Source organism: Balaenoptera musculus, chromosome X (assembly GCF_009873245.2).
Source record: "Balaenoptera musculus isolate JJ_BM4_2016_0621 chromosome X, mBalMus1.pri.v3, whole genome shotgun sequence".
NCBI lineage: Eukaryota > Metazoa > Chordata > Mammalia > Artiodactyla > Balaenopteridae > Balaenoptera > Balaenoptera musculus.
In genome coordinates this window covers 128105069-128124946 of record NC_045806.1, presented here as the reverse complement: position 1 = coordinate 128124946, position 19878 = coordinate 128105069, and the positions used below count along the sequence as shown (strand labels likewise).

The following is a 19878-nucleotide window of genomic DNA, read 5'->3' as shown; positions in this document are numbered from 1 at the left end:
CTAATGACCTCATTTTAAAGAATTACCTGTCTAAAGACCCTATCTCTGAATGCAGTCACATTCTGAGGTACTAGGGGTTAGAACCTTCAACATATGAATTTGGGTGGGAGCACGTATGTGTATGTTTTTATATACACACACAAGTCAGAATGGTCAAAAATTTGATTAAAAATTTCAATCTCACTACAGAGAAATATAAAATAGAATACCACTGTGATAATTTATACCTGTCAGACTGGCAAAATTATAATTATTACTAGTGGGCTTGTGAGTAAAAGAGTATTAGCATACAATGCTAGTGGATAACTAGCGCAGTCTTTTTGAAACCAATCTGATTGAAACCGTTAAAATTAAAAATATATGCCTTTTGCAGTTCTGGCTCTATTTAAGATGGAATCACCCTGTCTGTCCTACTGAATGATAGTTAAGGATTGTTCCGTACAAAATGCATGGAGCAGCTATCTGAGAACCCTGAAAAGCAGTTGGCAGCAGGTAAATTGGGGAAGGAAACTAGAAAGATTTAAAAGCATGCAGATTGGAAGTAAAGAAATAAAACTGAATATGACATGATTATCTACATAGAAAATCTCAAGATCACCACAAAAAAGCTCCTAGAACTAATAAGTGAGTTTAGTCTGATTGCAGAATACAAAGTTGACATACCAAAGTCAGTCATATCTCTATGTAGCAATAGCCAACTATTGGAAACTTAAATTACAAAAATAATACCATTTATAATAGCTCAAAAAATGAAATACTTAGGCCTAAATCTAACAAAACATGCAGGATCTGTACACTGAAAATTACAAAACACTGATGAAAGGAATTTTAAAAGACCTAAATAAGTGGAGAGACATGCAACATTCATGGATTGGAAGACTCAATAGAGTGAAGATGTCAGCTATTCCCAAACTGATCTGTAGATTTAATGCAATTCCTATTAAAATCCCAGGAGGATTTTTTTTGTTGGTAGGGAAAAGTATATTATAAAATTTATACGGAAAGCCAAAGGCATTAGAATAGCCAAAACAATTTTGAAAAAGAAAAATTGAGTTGGAGAACTCATATTACCTGATTTTAAGACTTACTATAAAGCTACAGTAACCAAGATAGCATTGTATTGACAAAGATGAATGACATAGAATATATAGTGCAGAAATAGACCCACACATATATGACTAATTGATTTTTGATGAAGATGGAAATGCAATTCAATGGAGAAAGAATAGTCTTTTCAACAAATAGTGTTGGAACAATTAGTCACCCATGTACAAAAAGATGAACCTCAACCTAAATCTCACACTTAAAGATCAACTTAAAATGGATCATAGATCTAAATGTATAATGTAAGGGCTTCCCTGGTGGTGCAGTGGTTAAGAATCCGCCTGCCAACGCAGGGGACACGGGTTCGAGCCCCAGTCCGGGAAGATCCCACATGCTGTAGAGCAACTAAGCCCGTGCGCTACAACTACTGAGTCTGTGCTCTAGAGCCCGTGAGCCACAACTACTGAGCCCACGTGCCACAACTACTGAAACCCATGCACCTTGAGCCCATGCTCTGCAACAAGAGGAGCCACCACAATGAGAAGCCCATGCACTGCAACGAAGAGTAGCCCCCGCTCACCACAACTAGAGAAAGCCTGTGCACAGCAACAAAGACCCAACGCAGCCAAAAATAAATAAATAAATAAATTTATATTTAAAAATATAAATGTATAATGTAAAATGACAAAAAGTTTCAAAGAAAACATAGAAGGAAATTTTCATGACCTGGAGTTAGGCAAACGGTTCTGATAAATGACACCAAAATCAAAATTAATAGAAGGAAAAACTTGATAAATTGGATTTCATCAAATGAAAAACTTTTGCTCTACACAGGATATTGTTAAAGAGAATGAAAAGACAAGCCACAGACTGGTAGAAAATATTTGCAAATCACATATCCATATGTAAACTCTCAGACTCAGCAGTAAGAAAACAAACAGATCCCTAAAAATGTGCAAAAGATTTGAACAGACACATTACCAGAGAAGATATATGGAAGGCACATAAGCATATGAAAAAATACATCATTGGCCACTAAGGAAATGCATATTAAAACCATAGTGAGATACCACTACATGTCTATTTTAACAGCTAAAATAAAACAAAACGGACAATATTAAATATACTGACAAGAGTGCAGAGCACCAGGAACCCTCATGCATTGCTGGTGGGCATGTACAATGGTATAGTCACTCTGGAAGAGTTTGGCAAATGCAAATCAAAACCACAGTGAAATATCACCTCACACCTGTTGGAATGCCTATTATCAAAATCACAAAAGATAACAAGTGTTGGCAAGGATGTGCAGAATGGGAACCCTTGTATATTGTTGGTGGCTATGTAAGTTGGCACAGCCATTATGGAAAACAGTATGGAGGTTCCTCAAAAATTAAACATAGAACTACCATATGATCCAGCAATCCTACTCCTGGGTATTTACCCTAGAGAAATAAAAACTTAGGTTCACACAAAAACCTGTCCATGAATGTATACAGCAGCTCTATCCATAATTGCTAAAACTTGGAAATAATCAGAGAACCTGGAGCCAGCTCCAAATCCCTGAGCCTTGAGCCAGGGACTCTCTGCCAAGCAGCCCCAGGAAGGAAAGCCATATGAATAGAGGAGAAACCCCCCAAGGATGACTCTGCCAATCAGGAGGAGCCAATGCCCAGAGCCCCAAGCCAGAGCAAATCTGTGCGGAGACCCTGGGAGAATCTGTGCTAAGGACGAGATCCCATTAGACCATCTCTCTCTCTCTCTCTCTCTCTCTCTCTCTCTCTCTCTCTCTCTCTCTTTCTTTTGGCTGCGCCGCCTGGCATGCAGGATCTTAGTTCCCCTGAACAGGGATTGAACCTGTGCCCACTGCAGTGAAAGCGCGGAGTCTTAACCACTGGACCACCAGGGAAGTCCTAGACCATCTCCCTCTTAAATGGGGAGTTTATCCTATCTACATGGGATTTATTTATACTAATTTGTGTTTCCTTTTTTTCTAAATTTTTAGTATTTTCTCCTTTATTTTTTGATCAATTAAGTGTTTTTAAATTCCGATTTTTCTTTACTATTTTGGGAGTTATGCACACGTCTTTTCCCATTGTGGGGGGAATACCTTTGAAATTTTACCCTTTATACACAGACTGTTGTTGTTTGTTTTGTTTTGTTTCCAGCATTATTAATATAAAATTGTATAAGTTTAAGGTGTATAACACCATAGTGTTAGCTAACACCTCCACCAGATCACATAATTACCATTTCTTTTTTGTGGTGAGAACATTTCATATCTACTCTCTTAGCAAGTTTCAAGTATATAATACAGTATTATTAACAAAATCACCATGCTGATCCCCAGAACTTATTCCTCTTACATAGCTGGAAGTTTGTACCCTTTGACCAACATCTATCCATTTCCCACACACACACCCCAGCCCCTCGTAACCACAATTCTACTCTCTGTTTCTATGAGTTCATATTTTTAGATTCCACATATAAGTGGAATCATACAGTATTTCTCTTTCTCTGACTTATTTCACTGAGGATCACATTTCCCTGATGATTAGTGATGTTGAGCATCTTTTCATGTACCAGTTGACCATTTGTATGTCTTCTTTGGGAAAATGTCTATTCAGTTCCCCTGCCCATTTTTAAAATCAAATTGTTTTTGTTTGTTTGTTTGTTTTGTTATTAAGTTGTATGAGTTCTTTATATATTTTGGACATTAATCCCTTATCAGATACATGATTTGCAAATATTTTCTCCCATTCCATAGGTGGTTGCCTTTTCATTCTGTTGATCGTTTCTTTTGCTGTGCAGAAGATTTTTAGTTTGATGTAGTCCCACTTATTAATTTTTACTTTTGTTGCTTGTGCTTTAGGTGTCATATCCAAAAAATCATTGCAAAGACAAGTTTCCCTATGTTTTCTAGGAGTTTTACAATTTCAGGTCTTATGCTTGTCTTTAATCCATTTCAAGTTAATTTTTGTGTATCATGTAATGTAAAGGTCCAAATTCATTCTTCAGCATGTGGCTATTCAGTTTTCCCAGCACCATTTATTGAAGAGACTATCCTTTCCCCATTGAGTATTCTTGGCTCTCTTGTCATTTATCAGTTGGCCATATATGTGAGAGTTTACTTCTGGGCTCTCGATTCTTTTCCATTGATTTATGTGTCTATTTTTATGCAAGTGCCATACTATTTTAATCACTATATCTTTATAGTATAGTTTGAAATCAGGAAATGTGAGGCCTCCAGCTTTATTCTTTCTCAGGATTGCTTTGGCTATTCAGGGTCTTTTGTGGTTCCATATGAATAGTCATATTTTCCATCAGCGTTTACCAAATAGTTCATTCTTTCTGCTACTGTTTTGGGATGCTCCCTTTGTCATATATTAAATTTCCATTTATATCTGTGTCTGTTTCTGGACTCTATATTCTGATTGACATAATCATCTATACCTGCATTAAGACCATGCTTTTAATTATGATAGCTTTAAAATATCTTTTAACACTTTGTAGGGCAAGAAACTTTGATTCTCAATTAGTTGCACTAAGCTAGTGTCTGAGCATTGCTTAGTGGATTTGTGGGCCTCTACCTTGCAGAGTAAACAAATGTTTATTGAAGGGATGGACAGATAGATGTATGGAAGAGGCTTTCAGAAACAATTCTGTTTATAAATTGAAATCTGTGTTACTTTTACTTACTTTTTATTTAGAAATAATTTCAAACTTTCAGAAATGCTGCAAGAATAGTAAAGTCCCATATACCCTTTATCCAGATTCACTCATTTTTAAGATTTTGCTATTTTTGCTTTATCATTCTCTCTTTCTTCTATATATACTTTTTTTTCATTTTCACTTAATTTGTTTTATTGGGATAAAATATACATAACATAAAATTTACCATCTTAACCATTTTTAAGTGTTCAGTTCAATTCGGTGGCATTAAATATATTCGCATTGTTGTGCAACCATCCCTCTGCAGAACTTTTTCATCTTCTCAAACTGAAACTGTATATCTGTTAAACAGTAACTCCCTATTCCCCTTCCCCCCAGGCTCTGGTAACCACCATTCTGCTTTCTTTTTTTTTTTTTAATCAGTCATCAATTTTATACACATCAGTGTATACATGTCAATCCCAATCACCCAATTCAGCACACCACCATCCCCACCCCACTGCGGTTTTCCCCCCTTGGTGTCCATACATTTGTTCTCTACATCTGTGTCTCAACTTCTGCCCTGCAAACCGGTTCATCTGTACCATTTTTCTAGGTGCAACATACATGTGTTAATATACGATATTTGTTTTTCTCTTTCTGACTTACTTCACTCTGTATGACAGTCTCTAGATCCGTCCACATCTCAACAAATGACTCAATTTCGTTCCTTTTTATGGCTGAGTAATATTCCATTGTATATATGTACCACATCTTCTTTATCCATTCGTCTGTCGATGGGCATTTAGGTTGCTTCCATAACCTGTCTATTGTAAATAGTGCTGCAATGAACATTGGGGTGCATGTGTCTTTTTGAATTACGGTTTTCTCTGGGTATATGCCCAGTAGTGGGATTGCTGGATCATACGGTAATTCATTTTTAGTTTTTTAAGGGACCTCCATATTGTTCTCCATAGCGGCTGTATCAATTTACATTCCCACCAACAGTGCAAGAGGGTTCCCTTTTCTCCACACCCTCTCCAGCATTTGTTGTTTGTAGATTTTCTGATGATGCCCATTCTAACTGGTGTGAGGTGATACCTCATTGTAGTTTTGATTTGCATTTCTCTAATAATTAGTGATGTTGAGCATCTTTTCATGTGCTTCTTGGCCATCTGTATGTCTTCTTTGGAGAAATGTCTATTTAGGTCTTCTGCCCATTTTTGGATTGGGTTGCTTGTTTCTTTAATATTGAGCTGAATGAGCTGTTTATATATTTTGGAGATTAATCCTTTGTCTGTTGATTCATTTGCAAATATTTTCTCCCATTCTGAGGGTTGTCTTTTTGTCTTGTTTATGGTTTCCTTTGCTGTGCAAAAGCTTTGAAGTTTCATTAGGTCCCATTTGTTTATTTTTGTTTTTATTTCCATTACTCTAAGAGGTGGATCAAAAAAGATCTTGCTGTGATTTATGTCAAAGAGTGTTCTTCCTATGTTTTCCTCTAAGAGTTTTATAGTGTCCAGTCTTACATTTAGGTCTTGAATCCATTTTGAGTTTATTTTTGTGTATGGTGTTAGGGAGTATTCTAATTTCATTCTTTTACATGTAGCTGTCCAGTTTTCCCAGCACCACTTACTGAAGAGACTGTCTTTTCTCCATTGTATACCTTTGCCTCCTTTGTCATAGATTAGTTGACCATAAGTGCGTGGGTTTATCTCTGGGCTTTCTATCTTGTTCCATTGATCTATGTTTCTGTTTTTGTGCCAGTACCATATTGTCTTGATTACTGTAGCTTTGTAGTATAGTCTGAAGTCAGGGAGCCTGATTCCTCCAGCTCCGTTTTTTTCCCTCAAGACTGGTTTGGCTATTTGGGGTCTTTTGTGTCTCCATACAAATTTTAAGATGCTTTGTTCTAGTTCTGTAAAAAATGCCATTGGTAATTTGATAGGGATTGCATTGAATCTGTAGATTGCTTTGGGTAGTATAGTTATTTTCACAATATTGATTCTTCCAATCCAAGAACATGGTATATCTCTCCATCTGTTTGTATCATCTTTAATTTCTTTCATCAGTGTCTTATAGTTTTCTGCATACAGGTCTTTTGTCTCCCTACGTAGGTTTATTCCTAGGTGTTTTATTCTTTTTGTTGCAATGGTAAACGGGAGTGTTTCCATAATTTCTCTTTCAGATTTTTCATCATTAGTGTATAGGAATGCAAGAGATGTCTGTGCATTAATTTTGTATCCTGCAACTTTACCAAATTCATTGATTAGCTCTAGTAGTTTTCTGGTGGCATTTTTAGGATTCTCTATGTATAGTATCATGTCATCTGCAAACAGTGACAGTTTTACTTCTTCTTCTTCAATTTGTATTCCTTTTATTTCTTTTTCTTCTCTGATTGCCGTGGCTAGGACTTCCAAAACTATGTTGAATAATAGTGGTGAGTGTGGACATCCTTGTCTCGTTCCTGATCCTAGAGGAAATGCTTTCAGTTTTTCACCATTGAGAATGATGTTTGCTGTGGGTTTGTTGTATATGGCCTTCATTATGTTGAGGTAGGTTCCCTCTATGCCCACTTTCTGGAGAGTTTTTATCATAAATGGGTGTTGAATATTGTCAAAAGCTTTTTCTGCATCTATTGAGATGATCATATGGTTTTTATTCTTCAATTTGTTAATATGGTGTATCACATTGATTGATTTGCATATATTGAAGAATCCTTGCATCCCTGGGATAAATCCCACTTGATCGTGGTGTATGATCCTTTTAATGTGTTGTTGGATTCTGTTTGCTAGTATTTTGATGAGGATTTTTGCATCTATATTCATCAGTGATATTGGTCTGTAATTTTCTTTTTTTGTAGTATCTTTGTCTGGTTTTGGTATCAGGGTGATGGTGGCCTCATAGAATGAGTTTGGGAGTGTTCCTTCTTCTGCAGTTTTTTGGAAGAGCTTGAGAAGGATGGGTGTTAGCTCTTCTCTAAATGTTTGATAGAATTCACCTGTGAAGCCATCTGGTCCTGGACTTTTGTTTGTTGGAAGATTTTTAATCACAGTTTCAATTTCATTACTTGTGATTGGTCTGTTCATATTTTCTGTTTCTTCCTGATTCAGTCTTGGAAGGTTATACCTTTCTAAGAATTTGTCCATTTCTTCCAGGTTGTCCATTTTATTGGCATAGAGTTGCTTGTAGTAGTCTCTTAGGATGCTTTGTATTTCTGCGGTGTCTGTTGTAACTTCTCCTTTTTCATTTCTAATTTTATTGATTGAGTCCTCTCCCTCTTTTTCTTGATGAGTCTGGCTAATGGTTTATCAATTTTGTTTATCTTCTCAAAGAACCAGCTTTTAGTTTTATTGATCTTTGCTATTGTTTTCTTTGTTTCTATTTCATTTATTTCTACTCTGATCTTTATGATTTCTTTCCTTCTGCTAACTTTGGGTTTTGTTTGTTCTTCTTTCTCTAGTTCCTTTACGTGTAAGGTTAGATTGTTTACTTGAGTTTTTTCTTGTTTCTTTAGGTAGGCTTGTATAGCTATAAACTTCCCTCTTAGAACTGCTTTTGCTGCATCCCATAGGGTTTGGATCGTCGTGTTTTCATTGTCATTTGTCTCTAGGTATTTTTTGATTTCCTCTTTGATTTCTTCAGTGATCTCTTGGTTATTTAGTAACGTATTGTTTAGCCTCCATGTGTTTGTGCTTTTCACCTTTTTTTCCCTGTAATTCATTTCTAATCTCATAGCGTTGTGGTCAGAAAAGATGCTTGATATGATTTCAATTTTCTTAAATTTACTGAGGCTTGATTTGTGACCCAAGGTGTGATCTATCCTGGAGAATGTTCTGTGCACACTTGAGAAGAAAGTGTAATCTGCTGTTTTTGGATGGAATGTCCTATAAATATCAATTAAATCTATCTGGTCTATTGTGTCATTTAAAGCTTCTGTTTCCTTATTTATTTTCATTTTGGATGATCTGTCCATTGGTGTAAGTGAGGTGTTAAAGTCCCCCACTATTATTGTGTTACTGTCGATTTCCTCTTTTATAGCTGTTAGCAGTTGCCTTATGTATTGAGGTGCTCCTATGTTGGGCGCATATATATTTATAATTGTTATATCTTCTTCTTGGATTGATCCCTTGATCATTATGTAGTGTCCTTCCTTGTCTCTTGTAACATTCTTTATTTTAAAGTCTATTTTATCTGATATGAGTGTAGCTACTCCAGCTTTCTTTTGCTTTCCATTTGCATGGAATATCTTTTTCCATCCCCTCACTTTCAGTCTGTATGTGTCCCTAGGTCTGAAGTGGGTCTCTTGTAGACAGCATATATATGGGTCTTGTTTTTGTATCCATTCAGCAAGCCTGTGTCTTTTGGTTGGAGCATTTAATCCATTCACGTTTAAGGTAATTATCGATATGTATATTCCTATGACCATTTTCTTAATTGTCTTGGGTTTGTTTTTGTAGGTCCTTTTCTTCTCTTGTGTTTCCCACTTAGAGAAGTTCCTTTAGCATTTGTTGTAGAGCTGGTTTGGTGGTGCTGAATTCTCTTAGCTTTTGCTTGTCTGTAAAGCTTTTGATTTCTCCATCAAATCTAAATGAGATCCTTGCCGGGTAGAGTAATCTTGGTTGTAGGTTCTTCCCTTTCATCACTTTAAGTATATCATGCCACTCCCTTCTGGCTTGTAGAGTTTCTGCTGAGAAATCAGCTGTTAACCTTATGGGAGTTCCCTTGTATGTTATTTGTCGTTTTTCCCTTGCTGCTTTCAATAATTTTTCTTTGTCTTTAATTTTTGCCAATTTGGTTACTATGTGTCTCAGCGTGTTTCTCCTTGGGTTCATCCTGTATGGGACTCTCTGCACTTCCTGGACTTGGGTGGCTATTTCCTTTCCCATGTTAGGGAAGTTTTCGACTATAATCTCTTCAAATATTTTCTCCGGTCCTTTCTCTCTTTCTTCTCCTTCTGGGACCCCTATAATGCAAATGTTGTTGTGTTTAATGTTGTCCCAGAGGTCTCTTAGGCTGTCTTCATTTCTTTTCATTCTTTTTTCTTTAGTCTGTTCCGCAGCAGTGAATTCCACCATTCTGTCTTCCAGGTCACTTATCCGTTCTTCTGCCTCAGTTATTCTGCTATTGATTCCTTCTAGTGTAGTTTTCATTTCAGTTATTGTATTGTTCATCTCTGTTTGTTTGTTCTTTAATTCTTCTAGGTCTTTGTTAAACATTTCTTGCATCTTCTCGATCTTTGCCTCCATTCTTATTCCGAGGTCCTGGATCATCTTCACTATCATTATTCTGAATTCTTTTTCTGGAACGTTGCCTATCTCCACTTCATTTAGTTGTTTTTCTGGGGTTTTATCTTGTTCCTTCATCTGGTATATAGCCCTCTGCCTTTTCATCCTGTCTATCTTTCTGTGAATGTGGTTTTTCTTGCACAGGCTGCAGGATTGTAGTTTTTCTTGCGTCTGCTGTCTTCCCTCTATATATATACTTTTTTATTACTTATTTTCAACTTGAGAATAGGTTGTAGATATCATGCCCCTTTATCTCTTAATACTTCATTGTGTATTTCCTATGAATAAAGATATTTGCTTATATAATCAAAGTGGAGTTATGAAATCCAGAAAATTTAACATTGATAGAATACATTATCTAATACATTTATACAATAAGCTTACCTAATGGGTAGCCAATATTCCAGTTGTATCAATCAGTGCTGTCTTTTGTAGCATTTCCTCTCTCCGTTTCAGGGTCTAGTCATGGATCTAGTTGTCCTGCTTCTTTGAAATCTGTTTCTTTGAATTTGGAACACTAGCAGATACTAATTTTGATCACCAGATCAAGAGTTTTTTTTCTGTTTTTTTCCTCTGTGTAGTTATTATTTTTCTCCTTGCAACTAATAAGCAGTGTATAGGGAGATACTTTGAAACCATGCAAATGTCCTGCTCCTCATCAAACTGCCACCCACCATATAGCATCTAAATCCATCATTACTATGATGGTCTATGACTCTCCTCACTTTGAGATTGGAACTTAGCTGATCAAGTATTAACAATTTACTTTTTTGAAAGGTGTAATGTTATTTCTTCTTGGGAATAAGGTAACGGGCATAACATATAATCATTTCTAATCAGATCATCACAATCCAAAATAATAAATGCAGATACTGCTAAAATCTTTTATTCTCCATTCTTTTTACAGGCATCAATGGCTATGTTTTTGATAGCTTGCAGCTGTCGGTTTGTTTGCATGAGGTGGCATACTGGTACATTCTAAGTATTGGAGCACAGACTGACTTCCTGTCTGTCTTCTTCTCTGGATATACCTTCAAACACAAAATGGTCTATGAAGACACACTTACCCTATTCCCCTTCTCAGGAGAAACTGTCTTCATGTCAATGGAAAACCCAGGTTAGTTATTTATATTATTCTTTTACTAACAGTGGTGTTTGCTTCACTAGCCATTCACATGTTCTTTTGCCCACTAGCTTACATTTGGGTAGATACTAAATGGTTCAAGTGATTTTGGTAATTACAAGGCATTTTAAAGACAACACCACATCAAGTATTTAAGTTAAAAGTCTTTGTTGTAAAAAGTGCTTTTACTTGCCATCGGCCAAAATTTTATGTGTGTTTACTAAACTGTAATGGTGAATATACATTTATACATGCAGTTAACACACAGGGACTAAACATGTTTCTATGTGCGTTGTGAACATTGGTATTGCTGGGAAGTACATCATAATTTCCTTTTGCACACATAACATCAAACCACTGTGAAGCCTTCTGGACGAATGTGGCTGTCAGCTTCTCGTCCTCTCTCTCCCTCCATAACTACTGCAAGACTTTTGAGAGCACCAGCCCAGTGATCAGGAGGAACACAGACCTGGCCTAAATCTAACACAGATTGTTGCAGCTTAGTAACAAGTGCTCCTTGTCCCTCCCACCCCCATCATCTGCAGAGGGAAGTACATAAAACTACCTACAGATTGTAGTTATTCTCTTACACTTATGGCTTTTCTGGAGATAAATTCTCATGGGGAAATTTCTTGGGAATAAAAACCAATCTCATCATATAAAAATATAGATTCACCTTCATACCCAGAAACTTATCTTACTTCAAGAAATGCAGTTTTGTAAGAAGTGAGTGAAGAACCTGACAAAACTCCAGTAACACCTCTGAAAGTATCTTGTTTATTCGTGTTTATGTCTTTGTTATCTGTTTTCCAGCTAAGTTGTCAAGGTCTCTAAGGACAGGGACCTTGTTATCTTGCTCATCACTGAATCCCGAATGTTTACAGTGCCTGGCCTATAGTAGACGCTTAATAAACATTTTTTCGATGAATGAATGAATTAAATACCTGCAAAAATATTATAAAACAGTATGCATAATATGGTTGTAATTGTCTAAACCAAAGAAAGAAAGAAAGTGTGTGTGTGTGTGTCTGTGTGTAGGCAGAGAAAGATATTTAAAATATCAATATTTTGAGAAGCTTTTAAACTACTTTGGTGATCACTTAAATTCTAAAGACAAATTAAAACTCTGCTTTATGTGTCTTGAGGGAAAAGTCTGATCCCTTTTATTTGTCCTTTTGTGTCTGGTTTATTTCACTTGGCATAATTTTCACTCAGCTTCACTCAGCCAGAGTCATCCACGTTGTGATATGTGTCAGTGCATCATTCTTTTTTTTAAATTTTATTTATTTATTTTTAAAAATTTATTTATTTTCGGCTGCATTGGGTCTTTCATTGCTGCGTGTGGGCCTCCTCTAGTTGCAGCGAGCGGGGGCTACTCTTTGTTGCAGTGCGCGGGCTTCTCATTGCAGTGGCTTCTCTTGTTGCAGAGCACAGGCTCCAGGTGTGCGGGCTTCAGTAGTTGTGGCGCATGGGCTTAGTTGCTCCACGGCACGTGGGATCTTCCTGGACCAGGGCTCGAACCCGTGTCCCTGGCATTGGCAGGTGGATTCTTAACCACTGCACCACCAGGGAATTCCCTGTCAGTACATCATTCTTGCAGCTCACTTTACACCCTGCTTTAACCGCATATCACCACAAAAAATGATAATTATGTGATGTGATAAAGGCACATAGCTACCACTATGATGGTAATCCATATTGCAATATATAAATGTATCAAATCAATACACTGTAAAGGTTAAACTTACACAGTGGTATCTATCAATTGTATCTCAATATAAAAAGAAACTATAGTGAGCAGGTTGGTCACCTGTTTCTGTAAATAACGTTTTGCTGGAACATATACACGAAAGATATACAGTTAATTTTTGTATATTGACATTGTATCTTGCAACCTTGCTAAATTCACTGTAAGATCTGGCAATTATTTTATAGATTCCCATAAGATTTTCTTGTACACAATCAAATTGTTGCAAATATTGACAGTTTCAGTTTTTCCTTTCCAACACTTATGCCTTTTATTTCTTTTTTTCTGTGCCTTAATTTTGAATAAAACTGGTAAGAGCAGGGAAAAAACCCACATATCAGAAGTTTTGATGAGTCATTTTTATTATCAATTATATTAAAATATTAGAAATATTTTCTTTCTTTTTTTAAAGGAACGCCTTTATTTATTTATTTATTTATTTATTTATTGGCTGTGTTGGGTCTTCATTTCTGTGCGAGGGCTTTCTCTACTTGCGGCAAGCGGGGGCCACTCTTCATCGCGGGGCGTGGGCCTCTCACTATCGCGGCCTCTCGTTGCAGAGCACAGGCTCCAGACGTACAGGCTCAGTAGTTGTGGCTCACGGGCCTAGTTGCTCTGCGGCATGTGGGATCTTCCCGGACCAGGGCTCAAACCTGCATTGGCAGGCAGATTCTCAACCACTGCACCACCAGGGAAGCCCTAGAAATATTTTCTAATATCCATTGTGACTTCTTCTTTTATTCATAATTATTAAAACTGGTTTACTAAATTCCTAAACATATGGGTATTTTCTAGTTTTCTGTTGCTCATTTCATATTTTTACTTCACTGTGGTCATATAACATCCTCTACATGATTTCAGTTCTTTGAAATGTGGTGAGACTTGCTTTATGCCCAGCATATGGTTTACTTTGGCTAATGGCCTGTTGGAACTTAAGATGAATGTGTCTTCTGCAGTTGTTAGGTGGACTGTTCCATGTATGTCAAGTTGCTTTATCATTTTGTTAAAATCCTTATAAGTTTACTGATATTTTGCCTGCTTCTTACAGTTACTGAGAGAACTATGTTAAGAGCTCTACCTATAATTGTTGGGTTTGTTGTTTCAAAATAAATGAGGCAAAATAAAATCAGGTGCTTACAAATTTAAGATTGTTATGTACTCTTGTTAAATTAACCATGTTATCATTGTGAAATGTCCTTCTTTTTCTGAAGTAGTACTTGTTGCCATAATATCTGCTTTTTCTGAAATTTATGTGCCTCAGTCACCTTTATTTTGCTTAATGTTTGTGTGGTATATATTTTTTTCCATTCTGGTACTTTCAGCCTATCTATGCACTTACATTTATAGTGTATCTCCGTAACATTTCTTATAGTGCACGTCTGCTGGTTAATTAATTTCATCAGGTTTTGCTTGTCTAAAAAGTCTTCATTTCTCCTGAAATTGTGAATAATATTTGCACTGTGTACATACCAATGAAAATAGCTCTTGGACAAATCTAGAACAGAACAAAGAAGTATCAGAAACACTGTGGAGCACAAAAATGAGGATGGCCAAATAGAAGAGCGTATCAAAAATTTGACTTGTGTCATTCTGTCCCTCAGTCTGAAGCAGCTTGGTGCCAAAGGGGATCCCCTCTAAGGGATTTCTTCCCATGGGGAAAGGACAACAGGATAACTGTAACACCTCTTGTCACTACCAGGAACACTAGCAGCCTTCACCACCTGAGGAGCTCCATAGTCTTCACAGATACTGAAGCCAGCTGATGGACCTTCTCAGAGTCCAAGCCACTGCACTCCCCCCAGAGGAGGAGCTGCATCCTCCCCTCAGGGCTTAGGCCTCCCCCAGCACCCACCATCTTCAGGGCTTGAGTTGCTGGTGTGTTTGCAACTCAGAGCCTGAGGACCCCATCATCCCTGGGGCCCATGTTGCTGCTCTACCTTGTCCCCCCAAGCACCAAGACACCACTGCACCCCACCCACCAGGACCTGAGCTGATGTGGCATGCCCTTGGAGAATGTGGACCCCCGCTTCATTGGCGATCTGTGCATGCCTATGCCTTTGAAACTGGCACCGCTACAGCAGATGTGCTCATACTCCAGGCTCAGGAACCATGAACTACACTGTCACTCTGAGCACCTGCACCCCAAACAGTGGCACCACCATCAATGCATGTACATCTCTGTCCCAGAACCCAGCACTGCCATCAAGGCCTGTGTGCTCACATGCCAGACACAGTACCAAGAAGAATCCCCTCAGCTAAGACCTCAGTCTGTGGGTGAAAAGAAGAACAAGAGGACCCCAGCATCCTTTGCCATCTAGGAGGCCAACAACCCTCACCACTACTGCCATCACAGACACTCACAGCCTTGACCACCAAGGACCCTCCACAGTCTTCGCTGACATTGACCTCAACTGACAGAGCTGCATGGAGACTATGCTGTTGTGCCCTCCCTGGAACTGGAGCTGCTGAACTGCAGAAGAAAGAAAGAGAGAAAGAGAGAAAGAGGGAGGGAGGAATGAAGAAAGAAAGGAAGGAAGGAAGGAAAGGAAGGAAGGAAGGAACCCAGAAATCCTGGAGCTAAAGAATATAATGAACGAAATGAAAAATGCAATAGAGAGCTTCAACAACATACTTGATTAAGCAGAAGAAACAATCTTCAAACTCAAAGATAAATCTTTTGAAATTATCCAGTCAAGAGGAGAAAAAAAAAGAATAAAGAAAGCCTACAGGATTTATGGAATACCATTAAATTTCTCCAGACAAGACATACAAGTGACCAACAGGTATATGAAAATGTTCTCAACATCACTAATCATCAGGGAAATGCAAATCAAAACCACAGTGAGATATCAGCTCAGACCTGTCAAAATGGCTATTATCAAAAAATCACATGATAATAAGTGTTGGCAAAGATGTGGAGAAAGGGGAGTCGTTGGGACTTCCCTGGTGGTCCAGTGGTTAAGACTCCATGCTCTCAATGCAGGGGGCCTGGGTTCAATCCCTGGTCAGGGAACTAGATCCTGCATGCCGCAACTAAGATCCCGCATGTTGCAACTAAAGATCCTGCATGCCGCAACTAAAGATCCCGCATGTCACAACTAAAGATCCCGCATGTCACAATGAAGATCCCGTGTGCCGCAACTAAGACCCAGCACAGCTAAATACATAAATAAATATTTTTTAAAAAAAAGAAAGAAAGAAAAGGGAATTCTTGTACACTGTTAGTGGGAATATAAATTGGTGCAGCCATTATGGAGAACAGTATGGAGGTTCCTCAAAAAATTAAAAATAGAACTACCATATGATCCAGCAATCCCACTTCTGGTATATATACAAAGGAAATGAAATCAGGATCTTGAAGAGATATCTGCACTCCCGTGTTTATTGCAACATTATTCACAATAGCCAAAACATGGAAATAACCTAAGTGTCCATTGATGAATGAATGGAAGAGTAGAAAGACCCTGAGCTCACCTGCTCTCACAGGCACACCAAATCACAACTATTTTCAGAACAACCATCAATGGAAAAGACTGGAATCTACCAGAAAAGATTGTCTACAACTAAAGATATAAAGAAGGAACCACAATAAGATGGGTAGGAGGGGCATCATCATGATATAGTCAAATCCCATACCCCTGGGTGGACAATTCACAAACGGGAGGATAATTACCATTGCAGAGGTCCTCCCCAAGGAGAGAGGGGTCTGACCCCATGTTGGGCTCCATAACCTGTGGGTCATATACTGGGAAAACGAGCCCCCAGAGCATTTGGCTTTGAAGACCAGCAGGGCTTACTCTCCAGAGTCCCAGAGAGCTGTGGGAAGTAGAAACTGTACTCTTAAAGGGTGCACACAAACTCTCACATGCTCCAGGATCCAGGGTAGAAGCAGTAATAGGAGCCTGGGTCAGACGTACCTGCTGATCTGGAGAGTCTCCCAGAGAGGTAGGAGGCAACTGCAGCTCACCCTGGGGACATAGACACTGGTGGCAGCCATTTGGGGAGCTGATTCTACCACGAGGACACTGGTGCTGGTAAGCACCATTGTGAAATCCTCCCTCTAGCTTATAAGCCTCAGGACCCATCCCCGCCCTGGCCCAACAGCCTGTAGGCAAAAGTGCTGAGACACCTCATGCCAAGCAACTAACTGGGCATGGACACAGCCCCACCCACCAACAGACAGGCTGCCTTAAGACCCCCTGAGCCCACAGCTGCCCCTGGACATGGCCCTGCCCACCAGAGGGCACGGGATCTGCCCCACAAACCAGTGTGCAGGCCCCAGACCCGGGACCCCCAGGGACCTCCAGCCAGAGACCCTGGGACCCAGCTCCACCCACCAGTGGGCAGACACCAGCCCCAGAATCCCCTGGGCTCTGGCCCTGCCCTCCAGTGAGCCTGCTCTAGCCTTGGGACCAGCTTCACCCACCAACAGGTGTCACTCTTTGTCACTATTTGCTGTCACTATTTGCAGATGACATGACACTATACATAGAAAATCCTAAAGACACCACCAAAAAACTACTAGAGCTCATCAATTAATTCAGTAAAGTTGTAGGGTCCAAAAATAATATACAGAAAATCTGTTGCATTTCTATACACTAACAACAAACTAAACTATCAGAAAGAGAAATTAAGGAAACAGTCCCATTTACAATCGCATAATAAAGAATAAAATACCTAGGAATAAACCTGCTTAAGGAGGCAAAAGACCTGTACTCAGAAATCTATAAGATGCTGATGAAAGAAATCAAAGATGACACAAACAGATGGAAAGATATACCATGTTCTTGGATTAGAAGAATCAATATTGTCAAAATGACTGTACTACCCAAGGCAATCTACAGATCCAATGCAATCCCTATCAAACTACCAATAGCATTTTTCACAGAACTAGAACAAAAATTTTTAAATCTATATGTAAACACAAAAGATAATGAATAGCCAAAACAATCTTGAGAAGGAAAAACAGAACTAGAGGAATCATGTGCCCTGACTTCAGCCTGTACTACAAAGCTACAGTAATCAAAACAGTATGGTACTGGTACAAAAAACAGAAATATAGATCAATGGAACACGATAGAGAGCCCAGAAATAAACCCACACACTTATGGTCAATCTGCAACGAAGTGTGCAATAATATACAATGGAGAAAAGACAGTCTCTTCAATAAGTAGAGCTGGGAAAACTGGACAGATACATGTAAGAGAATGATATTAGAAATTCTCTAAGACCATATACAAAAATAAACTCAAAATAAATTAAAGACCTAAATGTGAGACCAGATACTATAAAACTCCTAGAAAAAAACATAGATGAGACACTCTATGACATAAATAGTAGCAATATTTTTTTGGATCTGTCTCTTAAAGGAGATAAAAGCAAAAATAAACAAATGGGACCTAATTAAACTTAAAGCTTTTGCACAGCGAAGGAAACCATCGACAAAAAAAACACAAAAAGACCACCTACTGGGACTTCCCTGGTGGTCCAGTGGTTAAGAATCCGCCTTCCAATGCAGGGGATGCGGGTTCGATCCCTGGTCAGGGAACTAAGATCCCACATGCCATGGGGCAACTAAGCCCATGCGCGCTCTAGAGCCCATGCACCACAACTAGAGAGAAGCCCGCCTGCCCCAACAAAAGATCCCGCATGCTGAAACTAAGACCCAACGCAGCCAAATAAATAAATATTAAAAAAAAAGACAACTTACTGAATGGGAGAAAATATTTGCAAATGATATGACAAACAAGGAGTTAATATCCAAAATATGTAAACAGCTCACACAACTCAACATCAAAAAACCAAACAGCCCAATTTAAAAAATGGTCAGAAAGCCTGAATAGACATTTTTCCAAAGAAGACTTACAGATGGCTGAGAGGCACATGAAAAGGTGCTCACCATCGTTAATCATCAGAGAAATGCAAATCAAAACCACAATGAGATACCACCTCACACTTGTCAGAATGACCATCATCAAAAAGACAACAAATAGCAAATGTTGGCAAGGATGTGGAAAAATGAAAGGCTAATACAATATTGGTGGGAATGCAAATTGGTGCAGCCACCATGGAAAACAGTATGGAGGTTTCTCAAAAAACTAAAAATAGAAGTACTATATGACCCAGCAATTCCACTCCTGGGTATATATCCAAAAAAAAAAAAAAAGAAAACTCTAATTGAAAAAAAAGATGTGTACCCCAATGTTCATAGCAGCATTATTTACAATTGCCAACCTGAGTGTCCATCAACAGATGAATGGATAAAGAAGATGTAGTATATATATATATATATACAGTGGAATACTACTCAGTCATTGAAAAATGAAGTTTTGCCCTTTGCAACAACATGGATGGACTTGGAGGGTATTATGCTAAGTGAAATATGTGAGACAGAGAAAGACAAATACTGTATGATATCACTTATATATGGAATCTAAAAAATACAACAAACTAGTGAATATAACAAAAAAGCAGCAGACTCACAGATATAGAGAACAAACTAGTGGTTACCAGTGGAGAGAGGGAAGGGGGGAGGGGCACGATAGGGAAAGGGGATTAAGAGGTACAAACTACTATGTATAAAATAAATAAGCTACAAGGATATATACTATGACACAGGGAATATAGCCAATATTTTGTAATAATGATAAATGGAGCATAACCAAATATTGTGAATCACTATGTTGTACACCTGAAACTTATATAATATTGTACATCAACCATACCTCAATGAAAAAGAAGAAAATTTTTGAATAAAAAAAATTTAAATTAAAAAAACTCTCTGAAAAAGAAAAAAGTGATATATATGCGTATATATATATATATATATATATATATATATATATATATGATGGAATATTATTCATCCATTAAAAAAGACAATATGGATGAACCTGGAGGGCATTATGCTAAGTGAACTAAGCCAGACGAAGACAAATATTGTATGGAATCACTACTATGGGAAATCTTTTTGAAAAAAAGAAAAAGAAAATGTAGAACTCACAGAAACAGATAGTAGAATGGTGGTT

The 19878-nt window shown here is 38.1% G+C and overlaps 1 protein-coding gene across 3 annotated transcripts in view; it reads left to right on the top strand.

The window, feature by feature from the left end:
- Positions 1-19878, top strand: part of F8 (coagulation factor VIII) — a 121203-nt gene that overhangs the window by 47469 nt on the left and 53856 nt on the right. For all 3 annotated transcript variants that reach the window (XM_036839703.1, XM_036839705.1, XM_036839704.1), the window contains one exon: positions 10888-11097. In XM_036839703.1, the coding sequence (XP_036695598.1) occupies positions 10888-11097 (210 nt within the window). The remainder of the gene's footprint in view (positions 1-10887; positions 11098-19878) is intronic.